Source organism: Dendropsophus ebraccatus, chromosome 2 (genome assembly GCF_027789765.1).
Source record: "Dendropsophus ebraccatus isolate aDenEbr1 chromosome 2, aDenEbr1.pat, whole genome shotgun sequence".
Lineage (NCBI taxonomy): Eukaryota > Metazoa > Chordata > Amphibia > Anura > Hylidae > Dendropsophus > Dendropsophus ebraccatus.
This window is the reverse complement of record NC_091455.1, coordinates 42,342,074-42,355,504: the sequence shown is the minus strand read 5'-3', so window position 1 is coordinate 42,355,504 and position 13,431 is coordinate 42,342,074. Positions and strand designations below refer to the sequence as shown.

The 13,431-nt window shown below is 41.8% G+C and overlaps 1 protein-coding gene across 1 annotated transcript; it reads right to left on the bottom strand.

Moving 5' to 3' along the window:
• Nucleotides 1-251: 251 nt before the first annotated feature.
• On the bottom strand, nt 252-11,722 carry LOC138784389 (aquaporin-4-like). Its single transcript, XM_069959937.1, has 4 exons — nt 11,304-11,722; nt 8,663-8,827; nt 5,138-5,218; nt 252-698 (listed from the first exon to the last, which is right to left on the bottom strand). The coding sequence occupies exons 1-4, from the start codon at nt 11,667-11,669 to the stop codon at nt 510-512; spliced, it is 801 nt and encodes a 266-aa protein (XP_069816038.1). The 5' UTR covers nt 11,670-11,722; the 3' UTR covers nt 252-509.
• Nucleotides 11,723-13,431: the final 1,709 nt, after the last annotated feature.

Here is a 13,431-nt window from a genome sequence, read left to right as displayed (position 1 = left end):
AACTGATGGAACTATGACTAATGTCTTACAAGTCAATCAAACTGCTTAACACCTTAATGACCAGGGGCGTCTAAATGAACATACATTGGTAAATAACCAACCAATAAACCTTGTGTTGCCAAATGAATCAGATTTTTATTAAAAAAAAAAAAAAAAAAAGAAATGTATTCAGATGGAGGGTTCCTCAATGCCAGGATCTGAGTTTATTTTTCATATATACTATGATAACTAGTCATACATACAGCAAACAGCAGAAACATTAGAAAATATTTTAAAACCTTTTATACTTCAACACATAACTTAATAATAACGGAAAAATTCTCACAAAATGAACAGAAATAAGACGCACTATGAATGCGGTAACATTTGCAGAATAAATAACCAGTGGCATTTCCCCACTTGTTTCTCCCAAAGGCAGCTTCTGTCCTCTCTATATCACATACACGATCGCGCACTACAATGGAAGGCACGAGCAACACTGTAGCGTACTAGATACACATCCGGTAATGTTATGCAGTTGTCTCTAGTTTGTTGTATTCTCCTCCCGGCCTCACTGTCAACTGGACGGATTCATCTTCATTTGGGTTTCTCCGGAAACTGACCTGCGTCCGTAGTTTGAGTTCAGGATCTGGACAGAACAAGTATTCGTAGATGAAACTAGCAAGAATGGCGCCCATCATAGGTCCGACCCAGTAGATCTGTTGGGAAATACAAATACTTTTAGAGTATATGTATAGTAGGGTTATATCATATTAAATTATGTGATTCAGATACCATGAATAGAATGTATATGGAGGGGTTTACTCTTTCTGCTTTCTCTGTTTCTAGACATGTTTCTAGTCTATGTTTATCTTATATGTCTCCAGGATATTTTATTACTTGGAAACTAGGGATGGTCCGAAACTGCCGAGGTTCATGTTGGTATGAACCCGAACGCTCGGCATTCGATTCCCGCTGTCTGCCCGCTCCGAGCAGCGGGTGGATACGGCGGGAGGACCGCCTGGAAAACTGGGATACAGCCTATGGCTATGGCTGTATGCCAGTTTTCCAGGCGGTCCTCCCGCTGTATCCACCCTCTCCACGGAGCGGGCAGACAGCCGGAATCATTTCCGAGAGTTCGGGTTCGTACGACTTGGTTCACACCATCCCTATTGGCATCCAGTCAGAAAGCATCTATTGGATGGTTTATACCTTTAGACATGTACTTGTTGGGGGTTGAGGATCCACATTCTTTAATAGATTATATTAAATTGGTCTCCACCTGCTCAAATGTAAAGGGGGGGTGAAGGTTCTCTCTTAAAGTTTGAGAAGGGGTGGAGACGAAGGGCGACATTTATCAAACCTATGGCCGTGCTGTACGCCAAGGAGAAGGTGCAGATTCACCCATTCTCTCTGGTGTATGCCTGCCGTATCTTGGGAGAGGGATGTTAAGGTGGGCAGGAGGTGTGGCCTGCTCCTGCGTCTCATTTATCATAATTATTATGATGATTCAAATCTACAAATAGATTTGGTATGCCGAGTGCGGGTTTGGGCACACGCCTGGCCAGATTTAGTAAGAGGTTTAAGCCAAGGGCGGGCAAAAGGGGCGGGGCCAAATTTAAAATCGACGGATGAGTACGCCCAAGAATATTTAAAATTCGGGTGCACAAAGAACAAGGGAGGTCTTTTGAAACTTCATAGTTCATATGTACATGGTTGCTCAGGTGGAGTCATGTTTCGAAACTACTCTCCAACCAGGTTTGTCTTGGATATCCATCCCATGGACAGCCTCCCCCCCTCAGACAGGTTATCTGTATATCTTCTCCTTGTTTGCTTCTTTGTATAACCTCCTGCTTTCTTTTTATTACTACAGTAAACCACTAAGCTATTGTTTTCGGAACTATCTATTTAGATAGCTTAAAGTGTCACTGTCACCCCCTTTCTGGATGAGGACTTTTCTACACAGCTGTAAAGCCTAAATTGTGCAGTTTTCATCTCTTACACCTGGGTGGGGCTTCACACCCGCTCCCGCTGCGCCACATTGCTCCACCCATATTGCCGCCGTAGGCCCCGCACTCCATTATGTCACCTAAGTCTAGGCCCCACCTCCTTGCCGGCCATTGGAATGGGCCGACCTAGAGGGGGTTTGGCCTAGACCTCTAGGCCGGCCATTCCAATGACCCCTATCTCCACTGGCATCATCTGTCAGTGGTCAGTGGGGAGAGCCCCATATACCAACAGCAGTTACGGCCGGCAAAAGTGTAATGTGTATTGGGACATCTTATACCCCAAGACATACGTAATAGAGAGCTATAGATACTTAAATTGGCTCTCGAGGTGTTCTCATAAAGTAAATATCATTTATTATATATAGTACTTATGAAATATTGACCCTATTTATTATATTTAGTAAATGATATTTACTTTATGAGAACACCTTGATAGCCAACTCAGGTATCTCGAAAACAGTTTTAACTTCAGTTGTTCCTGCTGTATAATCATTAAGCTAGTCACTGTGGTTTCCATTGATTGTGTGCATTATCTGTATATTATATCTTAGCCAGTACATGCCTTATCTACATTGTCTATAACTTCATAGCCTAGTTTATTATAGTACATGTATAACAAAGTATACTAATACAAATGCCTTAGCACACAACACTAAAGTCTCACTCTTTGATTTTATTATACTCTATTGAACACTACGGTAATGTGGTCCCTCTGGAGTGAACTTGTAAAGTGAGGGACTTTACTAGACAAGTAAATTCTATACTTTTCATAAGTACTTTACAGTATTTTATTTTGGGTTATAGCAAAACCTTTTCTTTTGGGACATATATAGCCCACAATATGTTCCAAAATACAGCCATACAAGCAAATACAGATCCTGACACTCAATTTTAAAGCCGTAATGACTGGCAATGTCTGGGAATTAAAGATACCCATACACCTAATACTTTTGTCTGCCATACCTGCTGCTTGTGGCCGCTACTGCCCTCAGTATAAGTCAGGGATGGGGAACCTTCGCCCCCCCAGCTGTTGCAAAACTACAATTCCCATTGTGCCTGGACAGCAAAAGCAAGACACGATAGGAATTGTAGTTTTGCAACAGCTGGAGGACCGAAGGTTCCTCAACCCTGGTATAAGGCTTATTGGGCACTCCCAAACGACCAATAACAGATGATAAGAGAAACAGATCACTGATCTCGGGAAGACCAGCCAAAGATAACACTGCCGGCTGCTATTTAAAGCGCTCAATGCCACGCCTTGACTGGGTCCTTCCCGGAGGGATATCTGGCAAGTCCTGTGTTTTGAGACACTTGAGTGAGACTCCACGGGCTGTTTTTTTGCATATTTAATTTTTTTAGGGGGCAATGTACCTAGGATTTCACTGCATTGAGCGCTTTCACTAGCAGCTGGCAGTATTATCTTTGGCTGGTCTCCCTGAGTTCAGCAATTTGTTTCTCTTATGGCTCTACTAGGCATTGCTCCCACCTAGCCAGAATCCTGCTCCACACTGATGAGGGGCAACACCCCGAAACAGCTGTCTATGGATGGACACCTGGCCTTGGTTTTTCCCTTGTCATTACATGGACTTATAGGGCCACTTATTTTGGTGGTTTTGGTGGTTTCCCTACAGGAGCTGCCCCGTGGCTGGGTCCTTCCCGGAGGGATATCTGGCTAGTCCTGTGTTTTGAGACTCTTGAATGAGGCTCCACTGGCTCTTTTTTTGCAATAACAGATGATGTTGGTGGATAAAGGGGTCAGGAGTGATGAATAATCACCACCCAACTTAACATAACACAGTGGTAAAACAAAGAACTTTTTTGGCCTTTTTTTTAAATTTTATTTTATACCCCCAAAACAGCCCAAAATAACATGTGTGTTATAGAGATGAACGAACCTGGAGCATGCTCGAGTCCATCCAAACCTGATCGTTCGGCATTTGATTAGCGGTGGCTGCTGAAGTTGAATAAAGCCCTAAGGCTATGTGGAAAACATGGATATAGTCATTGGCTCTATCAATGTTTTCCAGACAACCTTAGAGCTTTATCCAACTTCAGCAGCCACAGCTAATCAAATGCTGAACGATCGGGTTCGGATGGACTTGAGCATGCTCCAGGTTCGCTCATCTCTAGTGTGTACATAACCTTGGAGTTCAGAATAACTTGTTTTAAAGGAATGAATAGGGCATAAAATATTCTCCCACTATATTTGCAACATATCAGACAAATTAGATTACTTGAAAAATTACATTTTTAGGACTTTATTTTAATGTGATTAATTAACCCTCAGAGGACACAGCCTGTTTTGGCGTTTATGACACCGCCAGATCTTTCAAATATGACATGTGTCACTTTAAGCCTCAATAACTTTGAAATGCTTTTACCACTCCTTGTGATTCCAAGATTGTTTTTTTAGACATATTCTACTTTATGTTAGTGGTAAATTTGGGTTTATAGCTTTATATTATTTTTGTAAAAAACTCCAAAATGTTGTTAAAATTTTTAAAAAAATTGCATTTCTCTACATTTGAAGGTGCCAATAAGGAAAACAGTAATACTACATAAATTATGACTACTAGAACATGTCTACTTTATATTAGCAGCATTTGGTGAACATGCTTTTACTTTTTAAGGATGTTAGAGGCCGTAAATGTTTAGTAGCAATTTTCATGAAAATTTCAAACTGAGAAATTCTTTAGGCTCCAGTTCAGTTTTGGAGTATATTTTAGAGACCTGTATACTAGAAATCCCCATAATTTACCCCATTTTGAAATCTTCACCCTTTCAAGTATTCAAATTTACACTCATACAGTTTTTTAACCCTTTGGGCATTTCACAGGAATAACTGCAAAGTAAGAGTTCAAGTTAGCATTTTGTTTGCAGAGATTTCAATTGTAATCCTATGTATTTTTTACCATACCAGTTACTGTTACTGATTCACCAATGCCCAATTGCCGATGCTGGACCCCCCTTTGGGGGACAATTCAATTGCTGCTTCCGGTCACTGCTTATGTGAGCATCTGAAGCAGGTCAGTTATAGTACGTCCCCGTGCTGAAACTAACCTCCTACAAGGACTTATTATAACTGACTGGTGCAGCTAGGGGTTAAAATGTAAGAAAAATCTTCAAATTGTCGTCATTCTACAACTTACCCAATGGTTGTCCCATCTGTTGAACACAACACTGGTTCCGAGTGATCTGGCTGGGTTCATGCTGGCTCCAGTGTACGGAATCTGATGGAGACAACAGGATGAGCATAGTGTATGTGTATAGAATACCATTTATTACATGAAACAGATTGTACATAAAGGATTATTATTATTAGAGCATCAAGTAATAATGCATCATGTAAAAGTCATGATACAATAGCCCCCCCCTGATTTACTAAAACTAATGTTTCTATTCTCAATCTAAGTAAAAAGTGATTTTATCCAATTATTAAAAGGTAAGTTAAGGTCACCATACACTTTAGACTTTTGAAGGCTGCATCTGCCACTCACAGTGGGTTTGGCCGTAATTTATGGCTGGGTTCACACTATGTATATTTGAGGCTGTATTTGTGAGGCTGTATAGCAACCAAAACCAGGAGTGGATTGAAAACACAGAAAGGCTATGTTCACATAATGTTGTAATTGAGTGGATGGCCGTCATTTAATGGCAAATTTTTGCTGTTATTTTAAAACAACGGCTGTTATATTGAAATGATGGCAGTTATTTACCGTTATATGACGGCCATCCACTCAATTTCAACATTGTGTGAACAGAGCCTTTCTGTGTTTTCAATCCACTCCTGGTTTTGGTTGCTATGAGGACCTGACATGAGGACCAAATACTGCCTGAAATATACAGTGTGTGAACCCAGCCTATAGGTGTATGGGGCACTCCTGACCAACCACTAACAGATGATGTTGGTGGAAATAGGGGTTGGGTGTGATGGAAAATCACTGCCTGCTCCCTATGTTTTGGGATAGATAAACCACAGTCAGAGCTGTCTGCATTTTACTCCTCCCCTCCACTTAGCTGTGCTGAAACTTCCTGTGTATGGGGAGGATGGGCGGCGGGCAGGAGAGATGGCTGATGGTTGAATGATTGTTGGCTCACTTAAAGGTCAGAAAATGAAATCTCTACACTGATGAGGGGCAACACCCAGAAACAGCTGTCTGTGGATGGATACCTGGCTTTGGTATTTCCCTAGTCATATCATCAGACTCATAATTGAGCTGCATATTGGCTGAAAGTGCAACTTAATAAGGTGGTTTTAGTGGTCTCCTTACAAGAGCCACCCAATGGCTGGGTCCTTCCCTGGAGGGATATCTGGGTAGTCCTATTTTGAGACTCATATTTTGACTTTTTTGCATGCAAAATAAAATCTACGTCCACTATAAACGGACCTAAATTTGCACCAACATTTACACATTTTGAGACCTTGTCCAGAAAACCACACCTACTCTTCTTTGCAGCCTTAATTTTTTTTAAATACAGAGAAACGTTGCAATTTTCTGTGTAAAAGTGTTACATATAAAGTAATTTTTCTCACCACAATTTACATCCAGACCCAACAGCCAAATAAATGTTTTTATTTCAAGATTTTCTTTCTCATTATGTTGTTATCATAACTTGATAACTTGTCTAATAAGGGAACTAAAAAGCATTTTTTTAAAAAAAGGAAAAGAAAAGAAACCGGTTTTTAAAAGTATAACGAAAAAATCTCTAATAATCTCTAAAAAATATCTAATAATAATTGAAATAGAATATTTTCAAATGTTTAAAGAAGTGTAGCAAAATAAAAACAATAAAAACAGGTTAAGGCTATGTTCACACTGCGTATCAGACTGGCCGTTCCGTGACCCTGGCCGGGTCACGGAACGGCCGGTCTGTGCCCGGATCATCGCGGCCGATACTTAAGTACCGGCCGGGTGATCCGTCCGGCTGCAGAGCTCTGATGCGGGCGCATCAGCGTGCGCCCGCATCAGAGCTTCCCATAGCCCACAGTGAAGCGAGCAGCCGGAGCCGCTCGCTTTACTGTTTGAACTGACAGGGCTTTCTGCGGCCGAAATTCACTGGATTCCGGCCGCAGAAAACTGACATGTCAGTTTTTTCCAGCGCCGCATAGGATCCCGGCCGGAGCGCATACGTTGTGTGTACGCTCCGGCCGGGATCCCATTACAATTTAGGCTATGTTCCACCCTCAAAACTACAGCCATAGTTCTGCGGCGTAGTTTTACGTAGTGTGAACATAGCCTAAAAAAGCAATTAATAATAAAATAATCCACACAAAGCTACACAATTATATTTTTGGTTTTTCAGTACATCAAAAGCTAAAATGAAGGCTGCCGCAATAATGAATCTCTTATACTGTATGTCATTGAAAAATAAAAAAATATTGATCTTAATGGGTGAGGCAGAAAAGAGGTAAAAGAAAACAACAAGCGCCAGCAAGACCGTATTAAGGAAGACAAGTTTCATGTAAAAATGATATAACCAGTTACAAATGTCAGAAATAACAGAAGACTGCTTATACAGCAACGGCGTAATCTCTATCTGCCGCCTACACTAGGGGATGGGCTGAGGAACGTATAGGTGCGAACAACTCTCACGTAACTAGAACCTACATAAGGTATGTGACATGTGACCTGTCTGGTGGCTACATTTCTGCTGATCTCATATGTAGAACTTTGTGGCCAATTTGTAACATTCACAGTCATAAAACTCTGTAAACTTTGAAAAAATTTTGTTGTACGACATGAAGACAGAATACTTTAATGGGCACTGTCATCAAAATAAAAATTTTGCTATGTCTTTACAACTAGAGATGAGCGAACTTCAAGTGTGCTCGGGTTCATCAGAAGCTGATCACTCTGTATTTGATTACCGATGGCTGAAGATTTTGGATGCAATTTTGGGAGTCTTGGAAAACATTGATACAGTGGGAAAAAAAGTATTTAGTCAGTCACCAATAGTGCAAGTTCCACCACTTAAAAAGATGAGAGGCGTCTGTAATTGACACCATATGTAGACCTCAACTATGGGAGACAAAATGAGAAAACAAATCCAGAAAATCACATTGTCTGATTTTGTAAGAATTTATTTGCAAATTATGGTGGAAAATAAGTATTTTGTCAGTAACAAAATTTCATCTCAATACTTTGTTATATATCCTTTGTTGGCAATGACAGAGGTCCTGTCATTTGACCTGGTGGTACATCCTCTTTAAGGTGGTTTCTAGACTATCCCTATATAAAAGATGATGAGAGGCTGGAATTTAATATGTGTGATTCTTTAAGGTCCGACGAATGTCCCCATGTTCTCTATAGAGACGGGTAAGCCACAGCCACAGTGCTCTGGTGGTGGAGGCTTATCCCTACAGAAAAAAAGGAGGTCAGGCAGTGATTATCACACCTGACCCCATCTCCATCTACATCATCTATCAGTGGAGTCTCATAAGTATGACGTATATGGGGATCTTAAGTACTAAAAGGAGGTACGCCACTATGAGATGAGTCTGGCAGAAAGCATGCACACTCTGCTGAGTGTATATGTGTATGGGGTTAGGAGGAGATGGCTGTCAGCCTAATAAACAGCTGTCTTCACCATGTGGAAAGCTTTACACCATTCCAGCACATCTATTATAATCCACTATAACCATTATACTCCACTATAAAGAGGCGTACACTTACTGCAAACAGATGTCCAATGGTAACCGATAAGCCAATGATGAGAGGAATGGGAACTTTAATATCACTTCTTTTCTTATCACATGAAGCAAATATGGTGAAGACCAACTGGAATGTGATAATGGTTTCCACCAGAAGGGCCTGTCCGTGTGATAAAGTCTCATGCTCCTGTAATTGAAAATGTGGGTAAGACATGACGTGTACAGTTATTTTATATGATTTACTTCCACATAAGACGTATCATTTGATTCCAGGCTAGACCACCAGATATTGTCCATACTATACCATACTTACATGGTTAATTTCCAAGCAAAGTCTACGTTCTATTAAAGAGAATTATGAACCACTTTACATTAATTTAATAGTTTTCTAGTTTTCTGTTTGGTAAAATTCACTCATTAGGCTAGGGCTACATAGTGACTTTAGCCATGTGATATTTCTTGTGGCCAAAGATCTCTGTATTGCACTGTCTCTGTCTGCTTGGCAGCTAATGAAAGTAAAGGTGTTGGCATCGAAATGTGCAAGTTACTGCAACCTGACTGCTGGCAGAAATCCATCAGGTCTGGATTTCTAGGAACAGTCAACGTGACTGCATTCACTTTTATTGGCTGCCACCAGCATTGTGGAGGCAGCAGGCCAAATAGATCTTAGACTATACATATGGCACTCCAGAAGCTGTCATGTATGAACAGTGTTCTATGTTGCTGAGCAAGAAAGGGAGTAAATAAGAATTCCTCTCAACATAGTAAGAAAAATATTTGTAAATGGAGTTTCAGTTAAATAAGAGAACAAAACAAATTTATTGTTTCCAGTGATGTAAGGATTCAATATAATTATTCAATGGACTTCTGAATTTATAATTAGATAAGAACTTTAATGAATGGAAAAATGATGGATGGAAATCAGACACAGTACCACTACTGCCCATATATTGTATTTGGTATTGTAGCTTAATACTATACATGTGAATGAGGATAGACTGTAGTACCAGATACAGTCTATCGACAAGGGTGGCACTATTTCTGTAGGTCAGCCTTATGTCCTCTTTATCCCTGCCCCCCAGCCTGCTTTCACCAACCTAACCCATTTGACTGACTGCCACTAGATAAGAGGACATGGGCTGGACTTTTTGTGCTCTTGCTGTGCTGGGGAACTCCCCCAGGCCACTCGAGCCTTATTTGCATTATAACAAAAGCTTCTTTAAAAAAAAAAAAAAGAAAAAGAAAAGGCATGCCCACAAGCTCTCTGTAATGTTACCCAACCCGATGATCGCTGTAAGCAAGTTTCAAACTGTTAGATTGATGCTCATTTACAGGGCTTAATAAGTGGCTTGTAAGCGATATCTGTGCAGCCTTTTCTTTCTATAGAAAATAATACTTACCTGTCCAGGCTCCCCTGGTGACCGGTTGTTTTTTCCCCGCTAACCGCAGCTGTCGCTAAAGCTTCTGAAGCTGTCTCTGATGGGGAAGCCCCCTCAGCTACTGACTGAGATAGGACAGTGCTAGTGATTGGCTGAGCAGCCTATCCCTTCAGAGATGGCTTCAGAGTCGGCTGTGGTGAGCAGGGAATTCAGGGAAAAGGCAGCAGGACACTGAGGGAGCCTAAACAGGTAAGTATAATCTGTATTATTTTCTTTACACTATCATGAGCCATTGGCTGCGCATGGCTATTACACGTAGTGATGTGCGATCGGCAGCTGATGATTTTAAAAAATGTTGAAAGACAACGATCAGCCAATGATTGGCTTGACTTTATTACACGGAGTGATATCTTCCCAAATTAGTCTGATTTGGAAGATAATTGCTCCATATAATAGGGCCCTTACCATGGACATTTTTTACCATCCTGTTTTCCATTTGATAGGTCCTCTTTAACGTCCGATGAGCCTACTAGTTTTGGTGGGACCAGTTAAGGTTGGAGGAGCAAGGGATTCAGCAGTTGGATTTCAGCATAACTAATCCATTTGTTCTTAGAGAAGAGAAGCCACAGCCAGTTACTGCCAGAGGTACCTGGCTTTTACCCTACTCTTTCTAATCAGAGCACATGTCCATGTATGGGCTGGTAGGGAGGTATAGCTGTCCGCACCACAAGCTTTTGTCTGACAGTGTACTGCCGACCCAAAAGTAACAGACAGGTTATGTATCAGGATCATGTTATATATTGCATGTCGTATAGTGTCTAACTTTAAACTTAAAGTGTACCTGTCGTTTCACAAAACTTTTGACATGTCATAGTGTCATGTCAAGTTTTGATGGGCCCGGGTCTGAGTATTCTCTCCCGTCTCTGTGTCACGTGATCAGTTGGACTTAAAATGGAGCTCTAAGGAGCCCGACTGATAAGTCTGACTGATCACATGACACAGAGCCAGTAAAGGACCAGCTTCTCAGACCAGGACCAATGAAAACTTTTGACATGTCTCTATGACATGTCAAAAGTTTTTGAGAAACAACAGTGATACTCTAAGATTACCTTTATAGATGACTTGACTATACTAATCTTATGGACAGATAACTAGATAGACTCAAATGCTTAAACTAAACCCTTAGTCTTGACTTACAATAATAATTTTACTTAGTCACAGACAAGAAGAACTAGGTCATTTACTCTGGAATCATGTTCCCTGAACGTCATCGGTCACATTTACCTTGGTAATTCCAACCGGCCATTTTTCTTGTGGTGTAATAAGGGCGACCACTCCAGTACCAGCAATAGCAGCCACACATTGGATAATAATGTAAAATATTCCTTTGGCCACTGATATTTTTCTGGTACATATCATAGCCACTGCCACAGCAGGATTCAAGAAAGCTTCACATATGTGTCCAAAGCAATGAATCAGTATGGCAATGCTTAGTCCAAAGCAGAAGGCAATATGTGTATCTGAAGGTCCAGGTATGTTCATCCCTGTGGTGGATCCCAAACTTACTACCAGAAAAAGGAAAACTGCCAAAAATTCTCCAGCCATGGAGGTCCAGAATTGCCTTGTCCATATTCCCTTGAAGGCCGTCATCTTCACCCTCTGGTGTTCTCGGACACTGTGGTGAGTAAGTGAACAAAACTCTAGGAAGGGGGCTTGGGTTTTGTACAAGAGCAGTGAAACAGGTTGAACAAGTAGTGACGTGTGGTTGAAACAGCCCCTTCCTTTTAGACCAGAAACTTCTTGCTAGAAATACCTTTTTATGTAGTGCCTAGAGGAATGTTGCACAATCTCAAAGAGAAGGCTTGTGAAAACATGGACAAGATGGGGAAGTAAGATCCTATGATGGTCCCCACCCCGATTTTCTTCCAGACTCTGTTTTCCCTATTCAACATATTATATTAGTAGGAGAGGAGATGTCAGAACCCATTAAGACATTCCTGGGGATATATACTTAGAAAGGCAAACACTTGTGTTTAATGGCTAATACCAGGGAGCGGCTGTAGTAAAGTTCACCTTAATAGAAGGCTAATAATAACCATGTATGTGGTTACTAAATAAACCAAAATAAACACAAATCTATAGGAATAACCCAGTCCCAAATGATTTTTTTTCACAATTCACTGATATACAGGGCGATGCAGAGGAGCAAACGAGTGCCGACCTGTCAGTTCAGTGCTCGCTTGCTCTTCGTTCCCCGCTTGCTGCCAGCCCTTTTACACGTGTGAGCGGCGAGCAGGTAAGAGCAGGGGGGGCTGCAGGGAGCTGAGGGGGGGGGGGGGGGGGGGTCTGCCCGGGTGATCGCTAGATCGTCTGGGCAGCCCATAGAAGATAGCGGGGTCTGCTGCTGCCGCTCCTCTTGCATGTTGGCTGATCGTTGCCTTCTATTACACCAAGCAATTATCAGCCGTAACGGTCGGTATAGGACAAATACGGCCGATAATCGCTTTGGTCTTTCCTGAGCAGTTTTTGCATTTTTAGGCGACTTCCCACTCTGCATGAACATCGGCCGTTGTATGTCTCCACATACAGTATAATGCCCTCAAAGTGCCCCAATACATACACAGTTATCTTACAACATTGTTGACAATAAATATTACCACCATACAGTGATTACATATTGCCTTCATACTGCAACTGAAGAAAACAGAAAGACATTATCAATCATACCGCTACATAATATTTCCACACCATGACCACTAATAATACAGACCCTATAGGAGAGTGCAGTTGCGGCGAAGCAGTATGGGGTGCTGTTGGCCGGGGTAGCTCTGGCAGTGATGTGGCTGCTAGGTGGGTGTAGGCCTCTTGGGCACTTGTCACAGTAGCCAGAAGTGGCATTGATACCCACCCCCAGTCAGACAGGCACTGCTTCCACAGGTTTGGATAACCCAAGTGTTAGCTGGTGTGTAGATGTGTATGATTGACAGAGTCCAGTAGCTTAACGAGAATAACCACGGCTTACTGTGGTACTTTTTCAGTGCAACACAAAACAAGGCCTTTCGTAACTGCAGGTGCAGGTGAGAGGTAGAAGAGGCTGGAACACCAGAAGTGCAAGTACAGGAGCGTCTTGAGGGCCCGGCCAATTTAGAGAAAAACAACAAACTATTTACGTATCTTGACCGCCTAATGCCCTACAGTGTTGGGATACCCGTCCTATAAGGGTAGTACGAGGCCCCAGGTCCCTGTGCTGGGGAAGCTTCCCAAAACCTTGTAGAATAGCCGTGCATTACAGTAGGATACGTAGGCAAGTGGCAGCTTTGTCCTGCTGGTTCAGTACCATATTCAAGTATACTGCCCTGTATCTTGTAGAATGTATCCCTGGTGTGGACAAGGTCATCCTCAGAGGACGTCC